We start from the raw sequence: 14,637 nt of genomic DNA, 5'->3' as shown, positions 1-14,637 counted from the left end.
ACTATATTTAGAAAAAATATTTTAAACATTTTAAAATGCAACAACGTTTTACTACTCAGAGATTAAATTTTCGCAAAGGTTCTCGCTGGATCCCACGCGAGTTTCGTTTTCGAAATCGGCTGTGCGTTCGTCGTTGCCGCTCGTGTTGTCGCTGCTGCAGGTTGCACCCCCAAAACGCTGCTTGCGCTGTTGCTTTCGCAATGGGGGACGGGCAAAGGAACGGTACTGCGACACCTGTTGCATCTGTCACACGGATTGAATCCTTCAGCGCTTCGCATCGTTTGCACAGGTGACAGTACGAGTGGCCTTTTAAATGCTAGAGGCTGGGAGAAAAAGAATATCACTGAGCGCTAGAATGTGAACGGTGGCACGAAATGGCAAAGCTATGATGGTGTTGCAGAAGTCGCGGTACGCGGTAGTGCTGAACTTTAGCGTCACAAGCTGGCGGCTGGACGTAGTTACGTTTATTCAATCGTGTTTTTTACTAGTCGTAACAACGGGTCATTATTTCGAGTTATTGGCGGCGCCTCCTTTATTATAATCTCAGGTGCACTCCTGTAGCCTCCGTTTGACGGTTACATATCTGCCCTAATATAATCTAACGTCGCAACGAAAAAAGCAGCCCGCGACTTATACAACACCGGTCAGAACCTTGCCCACGAAAATGTCTGGAATTGCATGCCTTTAGCGCATAATTTCATATTAAGCTTTCCGTAACGACATTTGCAATGTGATGAGAGACAGATGGAGGGGGGGAGGGGGGTATCGTGAAGAACGTCATATTCGTATTTGAGGCAAAGGGGACGCAGGTTGAGTCGAAAGAGTTTTTTTCCATTTGGGAAAGTTAAGTTGATGGCACTATAGGAACGACAGCAGCACGGCGACGCGAGCGCTTTCCGAGAGCCCCAAATTAGCCGTTTTTATATTTTTGCTTCCTTCTTCTGCCGGCATATCGGAGAGGCGTCCTCGATCGCCCCGTATGCTTTCCCCTCTCGCTCATGGCGCGAACACTTCCGCGATAATTATAACCAGAGTCGGCTGAGCGTTCGCGTCAACTAACTAGGTGCAGCACAACTGGGCCACCGCGTACTGTTTGTGTCATTTGGTGAAACAATTTGCGGCATGAATCCATCTCACGATGACTGCCGACGCGTTAATGCGCTATAGCATTGACTCAATATAGCGACTCAAGGTAATTGCCAACGTCGAAACGAGGCAAATATGTATGAGGCGTGTACTGCAGCGGGACGACTTTTACCCGCTTCCCTACTTTATTCCCTACGAACACTCGGCGCCATCTAGCGTCGCTGCCACGAAGCCTGCGCGTGGCCTCCGAAATGCATGGCGCGACGCGGTGCGTGCGAATGCTGAGGAGCACGTCATATGGCAACTGCACTTCTCTCTCGCACTTCTTAAGAGTTACTGTGCATGCCTATACAGTAACTCTAGCCTTTCTGGAGACGCTGCGCCATCTGGTGGCGCTGTCAAGAAGCCAGCGCTTGGATGAAGGTCTCTAGGTAAAACAAGCTTAGAGAATGCGTTGCGCCTGTCTGCACTTATATGGGCCGGCCGTTGCTGCCCGTGGCGCAGCTGAGTGCGGCTGGCTGCGTGCGCCTTGTTCTTGGAGGTGATCTGCGGCGGGTATAAAGATATGTGTGTCGAGATGGCTTCGTATGTGCTCCGCTCTTGCATGCCTGTTGTGTTGGAGGTCGCATAATCTAAAGTTTCGGAGATGCGTGGAAGCTAGATGCAGCACGAAGCACTCACTCACCGCTGCTTCCACTCTTCATCACGCCAGCATTCCGACAGCAAATGGCCGCAGTCATCGAGTGATATTTGTTTTTGTTTGACTGTACGTGCGTGACACCATGCTTGTTAATTTAGTTAACTAGTGAATTTTACTGCAATTATAAATTCAACTACAGACCTTACTTCTATTTATAATGAAACTATTTACATTACTGTTTGTAATGAAACTACTAACCTTAATTTGTATAGCTATAGCTGTCTAATAATTGGCTATAAGAAACAATACTTTGCCTTTTGGGTGAAACTATGATGTTTTCTAGTTTTACAGTTACCTATGTCTAATGCATACCTCAATTCAATTGGTCTCACCCCACCCATTTTTAAAGCAAAGCTTTGTTGTTTTGTTTGCCTTTTCCACCACTGCTACTACTGCTGCTGCCTTGCACATCGCGGAGGAGGGGGAGTTGATAGCATGCATAATCTACATGGCAGGAGTGCAGGAAAGGGGAAAGGAGACATAGGAAAACATGCCTCATTTGGAGTCTATGAGACCTTTATAATGAGAGCTCCCTGAGCGTCGCCACAATGAGGTCTGGGCGACTGCATGTAATTCCGTGTGAGGCCACCGCAAAAGCATTGCAAAAGCTTGTATGGTGCTACTCATCGTGAGGGCTGATGCAACAGCATAGCGGATGACCAAGCGAGCTGTAGCGAGTGTCAACATGTTGCAGTGTCCTGATCCCACTTGACCACATACAGTGTCGTCACGACATAGCAACCTACAAGGGTGGAAGCTTAGGTGACTTAGTAATATAATCCATGGCGGTGTTTTGCACAGTGCACCAATGGCTTTAGGAAGAGCACTCTTTCTCTTCTGTACTATCTTTTTTTCAAGGAACAACCAGGAACAACAAAATCTTCAAGATCCGAATTTTAAGTCAAGAGGACGCTACTCTATATATATGGGCCGTGCATTTGGATTACACCCATTATTAATGGCACGCTAAGGCTTGTAACCTTTTTCTAGGATTTGGAGTCTTAGAAGGGTTTGGGTGCGAGCCAGTTGGTACATATCATTTATTATCAACAGCGCCAAAAAACACATGGATAAGTAAAAGCGAAGGACTAGCGCTGACTGCCAACAACAAGGTTATTAAAGCCTGCACAAATATATACCTTTCACAATGAGCTGAAAGAGAGAAAGGATGAAAGGTAAGGCGAGTCATCGTCATTCAATTCTTGCCGCTCATCTGTCACAAATGTAGCACTATACAAATGTAAAGTACACAGTATGGACACAAGTAAGTACCCCCTTATATAACTTGTTGTGATAGGGAACTTAAGTTCGTTAGAAGTTAATGAGTTTGGATTATGTCCGTATTGTGTATATTACATTTGCATAGTTTTACATTTGTGACGGAGGTGCACAAGAGTTGATTGACAATGGCTCGCCTTCCCTTTCATCCTTTCTCTCTTTCAGCCCATTGCGAATAGTACATGTTTGTGCAGACTTCAGTAAACATGTTGTTGGCAGTCAGCACTGGGCCTGTGCTCTTCATTGTGTGCGTGTTTCTTCAGAGGTTTGGAGATTGACAACCTTCATTTAGCGCAAAAAAATTATTAGGCAAAAATATGTAATTATTGGTTCAATATTGCTGGCACACGGCAAGTGACTGCGCTAGTGTGTACTTCAAGACAAACACTCGTGGTTTTCCATCTCGTGCACCATTGAGGCTGTTTGAGATGCCTAATAGCTGTCAGGGTGCTGTTTGTCACCCCACTGTAGAGTGGCTCTATATGTTAGAACTCTCGACTCCCCTCCCATATTCTTAGAACACCGTATGGAAGTTTCAGCGTAACACTAAACCTTGCTATCACTTTCAAAGCTATGTAAGGCCTAACTACTCAATTTCAAAGACTTCTCTTTAGCTGACTTAGATAGGTTTGGCATATCTGGGATCTGGCTATCTTGTAACCACTTCCAGAAAAAAAAACACATTCATGCGACTTGTAGATGTTGCGTGAATGTGAAAATTTATCATATGATACCTCTTCATGCTGAGAACACATAGCAATAGTTGGCAATTATGGATATAATCAAAATAAGTAGAATTAGTTGTAAACGGAGTGGGGTGAGAGTGCCTGCATCACTGTCACCATCTACTCTGCCGCCGCCAAGTGCCATGATGATGATGTGTGGCTCTATATTGAAACAGTTCGACAACTATACAGTGCCCTAGCCAATGCAATATTTGTAGATAAACAGATGAACTAAGGCGCAGTCCATTATATGGAGTTGCTGCAGACAAACTGCATCTGCAGATGTAATGTCTTGTGAAACATAATATTGAAAAAACAAGAGCACCAAAGAGGATTGGCATGCACAGAAATAGGTAGAAATGCACACCATGGGTACTATAACATAAAGCTATTCCAAACTGTTTCTATTCCATTTCTGCAAGCAGCCCTTCACAACTGGTCAAACAATTTTTGGGCCATCCCCACTTCGCCTGCCTGTCACGTGAAGTAATGAAAACCATTAAAACTCCCCATATGATATGACATGTACACAGTGATTATGCATGATTAGACTGAATAAAAGAAAAACAATTATTAATGCTATGCGTTTTTCACCATTAAGCCTCTGCTATTGGTCAAAAGTTTTTGGGCTGCACCGACTTTGCCTGTCTGTCATGTGACATCAAAAAAAAAAAAAATGCGAGAACACACCATGTCAATAAAGTGATGTGTGCACATTAAAGATGCATTAATATGCCTAACAAAAGTGGATTTTTTTGTGAACAGTCGGAGACTGCTTCGTTCCAAAAGGAATAGAAGATTGCTGCCCTCCGATTGCTCTGGCACTGGTTACTCACAGCTGCCAGGTAGAATGGATTTCGTTGTGCATAATTTAAATTTTTGCACAGCAATAAATTGTTGTCGAGCCCTTTGGGCAACTATATATAACACTGCTCTGCCAATTCTTCGCTGAGGATCCATTTTAGCAACATGTTGCATGCTGCCACAATTTTCGAGCAACCACCACAAGTGGAAGCAGGCCAGTCATAGATGCTGGCAACACCCTCATTTGGTTATATACTTTCACTGTGCTAGCTCGGCTCTACCGAAGCCCTCTTCACTTCTGCATGCTTTTCGCCTCTTGTCAGCCAATTAGATTTAAAAAAAACTGTCAAGGTAGGCAATGCTAATTGGTTTCAAAGCAGAGTGACATACTACAAACTACAAAAGCATTTCATTTGGTGTTGAAACAACTCGGTGAACACTCCCCCCCCCCCCTCCCTCCCCCAATGCTTGCGTTGGCGGTTACATAAATTCGACATCAGGAGATTGGACTAAAGACAGATTGGAATAGTTTTACGTGATAGGGCCCCATGTTCCATGCAAGTACGCAATTGTCACGCAGCCGTCACAACCACAGAATGTTCCACATGTGCACACAGCACTGCTATCACCACGTTTTCATCCACTATTTGCACAGTCTCTTTTTGGTTGTGGACAATATGCCAGTGATGCCACTGGCCACGTACATCTAACTAGAAGGTTAGCACCCTCTGCCAGATGACAAAAGTGAGTCCGGTAAGAGTTCAGAGCGTGGGTTGGAGAAGTTGGTCATATTAACTAAATTGTCGGAGAAGCAGGGAGAACAAAGAGCCACCGGCCACTGGTCGCGCGAGTGCATCGCGTGTTTTGAAAAAGCCATAAACACTTGGGGGCTAATAGGCTAGCGTGCCAAATGCTAAAAAAGAAAGAGTCACAACACGTGGCGATGCTAAACAAGACAACGTCGACATATTCAAGCATGAAAAAGGATACTAAAGGCATACAAAATGAGGGAATAACAAAAACGTAAGAGAGACAGAAGTGAGAGGTAAACAATGTTTAATCACTGAATCACTTAAACCACCATGTACATCCACTTTGTCTTCTTTAGCGTCGACATTTGGCTGATCGTTTATTTTTTATTTTTTTGTGAGAGCAACTGCCTGCACTTTATTGCTGCTGAAACCTTGAAGCTGAGTTAAAGCAAAACAGTACAATTATTGTGCCAGCAGCCACACCACACACGAATGCAGTCCAAGTTGCCCTCCTAATTTTTTCATTTTGTTACGATAGCAATTATACGGAGGTGTGCTGCCATTGGCGTTGCCATGCTGTCTCGCTACCGATGGTGCATGCGCCATTGGCATGCTGAGGGTTAAAGGCATAGTTTCTCACACTATTACCAGTTATAATAAACTCTATGGTAAGAGGGTCTCCAGAGATGCGGGGTACGTTTCAGAAACATTTGACTGCAAAAACGACGAGGCAGAGTAGTCACACTGTTAACGCACTGCACAATCGATTTGTGGCCAATCCCCCAGAGTGGGTTGCACCAGGTCACTGAGGAACAACAGCAATTCGATCAGTGGCAGAGCCAGAACAGCATTCTGCCTTCTGGTACTGACATGAGTTTTGTGAGGATGTGTACTACAAGTACACTAGCATTGCTGCTGAGCTGCTGTGTGTTCGCAGTGGCCTGCATGGAACGAACAGTAAACATCAAGCTAACATTATCTAATATTTCGCTGGGTGCTGACTATGGCGGATGGTTTCCAGTCGGTCTGTCTTGTGCACTGTCAGTGTGCAACACACACCTCCTTCAATATTGTGGTATAAATCAGCGGTGAGATTCCTGGTAGCTGCCAGAGCACTGTTCCTTCTGCCCAGCAGCAGTTGCCTTGTGTGCTATGTCTTGCATGCCGTACCCACATATGTTTAGAACACCATCTGCGGAGTTTGTGCACAGTGCTAAATCTTACTGTCGCTGTCATTGCTTCGCCATTTGAGCAACACTGCCAAATTTGCATCATCATGGAAGTGATATATTGAGCCACAAGTGGGAGGTGGAATGAGAACAGTGTCCCTCCGAGGTGTGGCTAGACGAAGACAAGAATACAGATGGTTAAATTGTTTGCTCTCAGGATGCATGCGTGTCGTTTGCGTCGGACCTATTTAGCAACAAATCACCTCCGCCAACAGTATATAAGCTGCACTTGCTCGCCATGAAGGCGACAATGAGATATTTGCTGGCCTGTTGCTTGCTTGGGAGACGTTTCAACCTTTTTTTAATTTTCTGGGTGCATTTATGATGATGAAAAGCATACATCTGGTGCATCCATGGGCACAATGTTATCCAGATAAATCTGGATAGCCACTGAACAATGTCCACTGGACATACTGAATGCCTACAATTCATACAGTCCTGTAAATATATGCTAGATGGATGGTTATCCGAGGTGTGCAAGTGTCTATAATTCATTTAGCAATACCTCCTGTTCGCAGCAATTTTTTGCCTGTTTATGGTATATTCACGATTTCCCAGGATGAAAGGAGGGGGAGGGAGAGTAGAGAACATTGTTGAGGGGTGGTCAGGGTGTACAAGGAGGTTAGGAGCGGTGTATAAACCACTGAAAATTCAGAAGCATTGATTCTTTTAAGGTTAATCCTCATATTTTATATTAAACTGGGACGTTAGCCAGGCTTAACCCTTGAAGGGCATATAAATACCCAGAAAAAAAATTATTTTGTATCTAAATGTGCAAAACACATCAAGAATGAGCATAATCAACAAAAAGAAAATATTTTGCAGTAATTTTTTCACCAATAGAGGGATAACCCCCGGCAGGACTAGCTGGAAGTGGCCTTCACCCCAAGCCACCGAAGGTTTTGTTTTCAATTTGTACAGACAGTTCTCTCATCATATGTAAACCAAAGGTGTACATTTCACTTGCAACATCACATGTGCGACATCACATGTGCAACACCACTGCAGCTGGATATCTTGCATTGGCCTGTCTCCTTTAAACTTGTTTTCAAAAGACAGTGAGTCACATGCCAAACTCCTTCCTCGTCCAGTGTTCCTGCTCTAAACCAACAAATGACCGCTGCTGCATGTCATTCTGTGTTGGCTAAGACATTTAGCTGGAAACTTCATACTCAATACTAAAACTCGGCAAGAAAAAAATGTTCTTCTGGTATGTTGCCTGCAGGAAACACTTGTCAATGAAAGGTTAATTATCTTGTCACAATGGTATATTTTTACAACAGCTTGAGCAAGGTCATTTTCTTTTTTTGGTTTCTTGCTTGTGCAGTGTTCTGTACAGAGTCAAGGAACATGTAAATGCACATATCACTCTTCATATTCTTTCTTTCTTTCTCTAGCTGCAGTACTTAGTGCAACTAGTAGAAATTAAGTGATGAACTAGCCCACTTCACTGTCGTGTTAAAAATGAGCAAGTATATAAAATAAACCATGCATATTGCTAACTATGATTTCAAGTTTGCAAACAGCAATTCTTGTAGCAATTCATGTTTTAGGCAACGTGTTTGATTGCATGCATAGCTTGCATAAGTGCCGACAAATCTAGCCTTAAATTTGTACCGCAAAAGCCAGCCTCCTAAATTGCACTTTTTCTTGCAAACTTTTTTGTAGTGCAAAGGCAATACAAATTTAAAAAAAAAACAAGTAAAACAACAAAAGCAAATAATATAAAAAGTGCACTTTTTCTATAATTTGCTTATTTACCAGCAGGATAAATGAATTCTAGGATTTTACATGCCAAAACCACAATTTGATTACAAGGCACGCTGTAGTTGAAACTCCAGATTAATTTTGACCACCAGGGGATCTTTAATGTGCCCCCATTAGCAACGTAAAACTAATGCATGCACTTGTGTGCATCTTCTATCTGAAGTACTAAATTATGTTGTTCTAACTCTGCTAAACCCACATGCTTCTGATATGCACAACATTTAAAGAAGCGTGCATGGTAATTGAGAACACTGCAAAACAGAAAGTTGCTGTTTGAAGTCTGCATTCAAAAGGTCAACTCACTCCATCAACAAGCATATACATCTTTTCATGACACTGGGTTTTAATTTACTCATTTTGGGAGGACTGGAAAATTGGAAAATGCATTCAAGTGAGAAAATTAAACATGAAGCCTTAATATCATGAGCATAACAGCAGCTCTGCCGAAAAGTGGCCAGGTGACAGCCCTACTCACACCACTCACTCCAGCAAATGTCTAAACACCAGACAGAGATTATATCATCTGCACTTTTCAATGACATGACATTTAATTGTAGCCAGCAGTGTGACAAACTCAATGAATAGTGCTGACTTTATTTCAAAATAACTATGTTTATGTCTGTTCACAGCCAATGCCTTTCGGATGCTGAAAATGCTGCCATTTTCGGAAAATGCAACAACCCAAATGGTCATGGTCACAACTATAAACGTAAGTGCTTTGTTTGACATTGTGCACTAGAGCTTGGATTCATCAGCAGTGTGCAATGCAAACAAATGTGCTTCAGGTTAATCACAGGGTATGTTTCATTTCAGTGGAGGTTACAGTCACCGGACCTGTAAGTGGTGCACATATTTTCATGTTTGATGAAGCATGTTGGATAAGAATTGTTCCGGTTTCACTTCACCTTAACAGGTAGACAGAGACACAGGAATGGTAATTAACATCACAGACCTCAAGAAGTACATACAGGTCAGCCTCCTTAACATTTGTACTCTCTTTGTTGTGTTACCTTTAGATGCAACTAAGGGTAAAAGGTCAACTTCCTTTGTCAGCTTCATCGATTTGTGTGCTGCTTACAAGGGTTCACTGCAAACTTGGACACTCTTCCATCATATGTTTTGTGCTGTAGGTCACTCGTCATATGAGACAAATTATTAGTCTGAATTTCATCTTGTTCAAATTCATCTGATACCTGTCCCTCACTATCTACAACCCTGGAAGAACACAGTTGTTAGTGCAGATGGAGAATAGGCATAAACACATGACAAGTTATCAGAAAAAGATTTGCTAACAAGCAGATACAAACTAGCAAGAGATATACCGAACATAAGGTTATATACAGCTGGAAAACAAAAAAAGCAAGCTCATGGTCAACAGCAAGTTGCAGTTTCAAAGCAGAATACATTATAATGTGTGGAAGTGGAGAAAGCTCCAGCAAAAACTTGTGCATGCACCATCCATGTCTGCAATATCTGAGAAAAATTTTAATTTTTTAGCCTATAGACAAACTGCATAGTTGTAAACAAAGGGGCAACTGCGATGCATGTTGTTCAGTAGAAAAATGCCCAGTTTAAAGCTTGGCAAAGCTGTAGCGAAAAAAATCAGATCACTAGGCAGGTTCTCTGCATCACTGCTATGTACTGCTCTGAAAAGCAACCTTCAGCGGAAAGTTACTGAGAACTTTTCCTTTAATATTTGTCATGCCCGCAGAAGAAGCTCTCACCAGTGCAATTTCTAATGCTACTACAGTTGTACTCATAAGCAAATGCTCTAAGATCATTCATTGGGTACAGCTGTCTCATTTGCAGTGAACTAGGGCGCTAACGTAAAACTATTTCAAACTTTTCTATTCCAATTCTGCAACCAACCCTTCGCAATTGGTGAAAAACTTTTTTGAAGCACCCCCACTTCACCTGTCTGTCACGCAATGTCAGGAAAACCACGATAGCTCTCCATCTGATATGATGTGCACACACTGATTATGCATGATTTGACCAACCAAAATAAAAATAGTTATTTCTGATTTGACGCCTTTTCGCCCTTAGCCCTCGCTTATTGGTCAAAAGTTTTCGGGCTGCACCCACTTCACCTGCCTGTCACGCGACGTCACAAAGCCGTACGAATTCACCGCGTCAAAGTGATGTGTATGCGATAAAGATGCATTAATATGCCAAACAAAACTGAATTTTCTTCTGAATTAGCCACAGGCTGCCCCGTTCTGAAAGGAATAAAAGATGGCTGTGCTGATTGCTCAGGCACCGGCTACTCGCACCTGTCAGAGAGCATGGGTTTATTTGCATATAATAAAACCTTTTGCGTAGCCGTGTAACGTTTTCGAGCACTTTCGGCATGCTTACGACCTCGTTCTGCCTACTCTTCTTTGCTGAGGATCTGTTTTAGCGTCATTCTTAAGCTTCCGTTGCATGCCGCAGCGACGTTCGACCAGCCACTGCCAGCTAAGTAAGGGAAAGCGGACCAATCGCAGACGCCGACACCACCCTCTTCATGCGGTTATCGATTTTCAGTGCAGTGGCTTGGCCCCATCGAATCCCTCTCCACTTGAGCCTGCTCCTCTCCTCTTGTCAGCCGATTAGATAAGACAAGCCGCTCAGTGTAGGCAATGTTATTCGTTTTTCAAGCAAACAAAAGTGACCTCCTATGAACGAGGAGAGCGTTTGATTGGTCTGTTCAGACAACCCTGTGGGTGACTGCCCGATGTTTGCGTCGACGGTTATGCAAATTTGACGTCAGGAGATTGGAATAAAAACATGTTGGAATAGTTTTACATTATAGGCAGCCCTGTCACGTGTTTGTCTTGTGTCCTTTAGCTTGTCTATAAGAGCAACAGACAAGTCTTGTCTAAATCAGACAACGTATATGTGTGTGTATATATATATATATATATATATATATATATATATATATATATATATATATATATATATATGCAGAGGACCTAGCCATATGTCACCCATCAAACAGCTATTTTAGTTGAGTCAATTAAACACTAATGTGGTGAATGAAGCAAGTTTGTGCATGAGCACTATTGCTTGGTCAACACTACTTTCAATGCAATACCTAAACAGCCATCTGAGTCCCAAAGTTGGCTTGCCAAATGCATAGTATATTACTTTAAGTGAGCATAACCTGACATGTTTCAAGCTGCATTACAACAGTCCACAGTAAACCCTCTGTTTGAAATTTTACGCAGTAGCGTTACTGCCTGGTTTGTTTAAATTACCTGCATGTATTGTGTACCTGCAATAACAGCACATGGTGCAGTCTATAAAATTACTCCATACCAACAAGGGACCATGTACATTGTCTCAACATATATGGCCCTTACAGAGTGAAGTGATGGATGCTCTTGATCACAAGAATCTGGACAAGGATGTGCCATATTTTGAAAAAGCAGTCAGGTAAGAACCTACATAATTCAGTCCAGTGCTTACAGTCAGTGTAAAAACCTGATTGCAGAAACTATTCTGGTCACAGATTCACTCTGCCTTTGTTCTTCTACAACTTAGAGTATGCAGTGTCATGCCCCTAAAAGAGAATTTCATGCATATAATTGTGGGGCTGTAGAAATGTACAAGATTGCATGCGCCTTTTGCCACATCTGATTGGTTGCATTAGAGTGTTCTGGCTGTGCTATAAAGGACATAAGAGAAAGCCTTAAATCTGTATTACTAGAATCAGGAGGTATAGCAGAGATAATTTGGCTTCATTGTTACCATTGGAGCCTGCTTGAGCTCACACTAAGGCTTGTTTGCCATATTATACAAAATTTGTAGTACAAGTGCTCTGAAATGGCCAATCAAATGTGCCTTTAGGTGCTTTCCAAAAAAGTCAACTGCGTCCTAGAAGACAGCTGCGCTGTCGTGTCCTGTAATCTTGCTGGTGACTTTTTTTTTTTTTTTTTTTTTTTTCAGCACAACAGAAAACGTAGCAGTGTTTGTGTGGCAGAGGCTGTCGGAGGTACTTCCCAGGAAGCTGCAGCTTCGTGTACGGTTGCACGAGACTGACAAGAACGTAGTTACATATGAAGGACTGTGAAGCTGTCGGCGCACTTGTGCCGTGCTGCAGACCTATTTGCTGGCATGGCTGCCATGTGTGGAAATAGTTTCACACCAGAGCATTGGGAGCATGAGAACTCCATATACCTGCCATTATACTTTAGAATTCTGCTGGTCACATGTTTGGTCACACATTTAGCTCAACAGGCAGTGCTACACCCAATGTTTCCTATGGCAGAGGCCAGGAGCAATATAATAAATTACAAATGAAACAGTGTTGGTGACATCACTTTCTTTTGCAAAGGATGAAAGGGTGGTTTGTGCCGTGCCGCCCATGCTGCAAATGACTCTGCTGGTTTTGCTCTCATGCAGCTACTGTATCTTCGTTTCTGAGATTTTTTTCAAGTTTATTCACATTGCTGTGGATCACGAAAATCAAGCACTCCTCAAGCTACTTAGGAGCATTAAAAATGAATTACATTTATGCACATAACAATGAACCATTACAAACGGCTAAGTATGTATGTGCTGAAGCATCAAACCTCAACATTCCATTATTCTTGTTGCTCTCACGCACCGTATTACTTTGTTTACGTCCAAGGCTACGGACCAATTTTGTCAAACAACCGTCAACTGTGAAGCAGGGCGATTCCACGGGAGATTGAACATGCGTGTCTGCTTGATATATTTGTTTTGTCTGTTTTTTTTATATATCATGTAGGAATATTCACACTGCACGGAACCAAAAGTTTTGTTCCTTAAATGCGTTCCCAGCAAGTCCAAAAATGTATTTGAAGGTGGCGACGTGGAGCACCCTCCTGTTACTTCCTGCAATATTTTCCAATTTCATAGCCGAATTAAATGCAAACTAAAAACGTTTTGTTGCAAAAGCTTCTCTGCTCGTTTTAATATGCTTCACAGTAAATTAGTTCCATGCGTTCTTTTTTATGCTGTCCGCAAAGGAAAATATGTAAAAAATTTCTAAACATGGCCCAAATCAAAGAAAAATTTGTAACTTTGATGCGTCTTAGTGAATTTTCTATTTTACATGGGAACTTGAAAAATGTGTCAAATATAGAATGCTCTCTTTGCAATATTTATGCAAATCTGATCTTCCTACATGAAACACAAAGAAGAAAAATATAGTTAAATAAACAAACTTTTTCAAAAAAAAAATACATTTTCGAAAAATAAAATAACTGTTTCCAATTTTCGAAAAAATGGGAGTCCGCTTATGTCAGGCAAAATGTGGGTGTGATAATGTGTTTCCTCATTTGCTTTATTCTCAAAATATAACGGGCCAAAGTGGCCCATGTTGAGGGTGCCGGCTTTAGTGCCGCTATGACTCGTTTCGCTATGTTAACATTTACTCTCTCTTAAAGAAAAGGCAGTGGTTGCCACAAATGAAGGAAGGTTTACCTGGGTTTTTTATTGTGGCAAGAACAGAGAATGTGTTTTCTGGGATGCAAGAGAGAACCGACTCAACACTACTCGAACAAATTTATTGCGTGTACTTTGCAGTTAACATTAAAAAGGTCTAATCACCGTCAGCTGGCTAGCGGCAGTTCTTGCAACGGACAGCGCATGTCCGCTTGACAGATTGCGGGCACTCGTCCACACATGACATGACTGAATTCCCGGCACGTGCCAGTGACTACCACTCCACTGACTTCTGCTGACAGTGATCCTTGATGGCTGCAGCAGGCGCATGAAGCAGGGACACATTCTTCAGGTTGCCGCCAAGTTGGGAGACCATCTCATGTGCCGACTGAATGGAGGGGGCGCTTCCAGACCTCAGGTTATGCAGGGAAGCTTGGTGTTTAAGGCGCCCATCCACACCATCACAGGCATTCTTCCCATGCCCAGTAGTGAAAAATATCCAACTCGCGGAGGTATACTCGGAATGGCACAACTCATACAGCTAGTACGTATACTGCTCGCTGCACCATCGCTGGCGTATGTTACGTGACAGTAGACAGGTGCTTTATCATCTAACGCTTCGTGTACTCTACCTAGGGTGTAGCAGGCCTGCACTGCAATGTGATGCATGTCGGCGCTTATGAGAGCAAAGCTGAGTGTTGCTTTGCTTGTTGTGGTGACACAGGTGAAAATAGATATTTGTTTCATGTACCAATGGTATGATTGTGTTTGATTTGAGAGAAGAGCTGTCCAGTTTTCTGCAAAATCAAAATGCAGAACAATGCTTTCGCACTGCTTGCACTTCTTTGCCTCACGAATAGCCGTGGCTTAAGTGTGGCATATATATTTGTGAGGAATCC

General features: G+C 42.6%; 1 protein-coding gene across 1 annotated transcript; it reads left to right on the top strand.

The window, feature by feature from the left end:
* The first annotated feature begins 138 nt into the window (after positions 1–138).
* pr (6-pyruvoyl tetrahydrobiopterin synthase purple) lies at positions 139–12,635 on the top strand. Its single transcript, XM_075680833.1, has 6 exons — positions 139–289; positions 8,971–9,050; positions 9,155–9,177; positions 9,255–9,311; positions 11,691–11,761; positions 12,275–12,635. Exons 1-6 carry the CDS (start codon positions 201–203, stop codon positions 12,396–12,398), a joined length of 444 nt encoding a protein of 147 aa, XP_075536948.1. The 5' UTR covers positions 139–200; the 3' UTR covers positions 12,399–12,635.
* Positions 12,636–14,637: the final 2,002 nt, after the last annotated feature.

Source organism: Dermacentor variabilis, chromosome 2 (genome assembly GCF_050947875.1).
Source record: "Dermacentor variabilis isolate Ectoservices chromosome 2, ASM5094787v1, whole genome shotgun sequence".
NCBI classification, from domain to species: Eukaryota; Metazoa; Arthropoda; class Arachnida; order Ixodida; family Ixodidae; genus Dermacentor; species Dermacentor variabilis.
This window is presented reverse-complemented; position numbering and strand designations above follow the sequence as displayed.

Bases quoted from the DNA above. Each gene is read 5' to 3' on its own strand.
- pr (XM_075680833.1), top strand. From the start codon at position 201: ATGGGGGACGGGCAAAGGAACGGTACTGCGACACCTGTTGCATCTGTC. The intron at 9,051-9,154 runs GTAAGTGCTTTG...GTTTCATTTCAG, and splicing joins TCATGGTCACAACTATAAAC to TGGAGGTTACAGTCACCGGA. The intron at 9,178-9,254 runs GTAAGTGGTGCA...TCACCTTAACAG, and splicing joins AGGTTACAGTCACCGGACCT to GTAGACAGAGACACAGGAAT.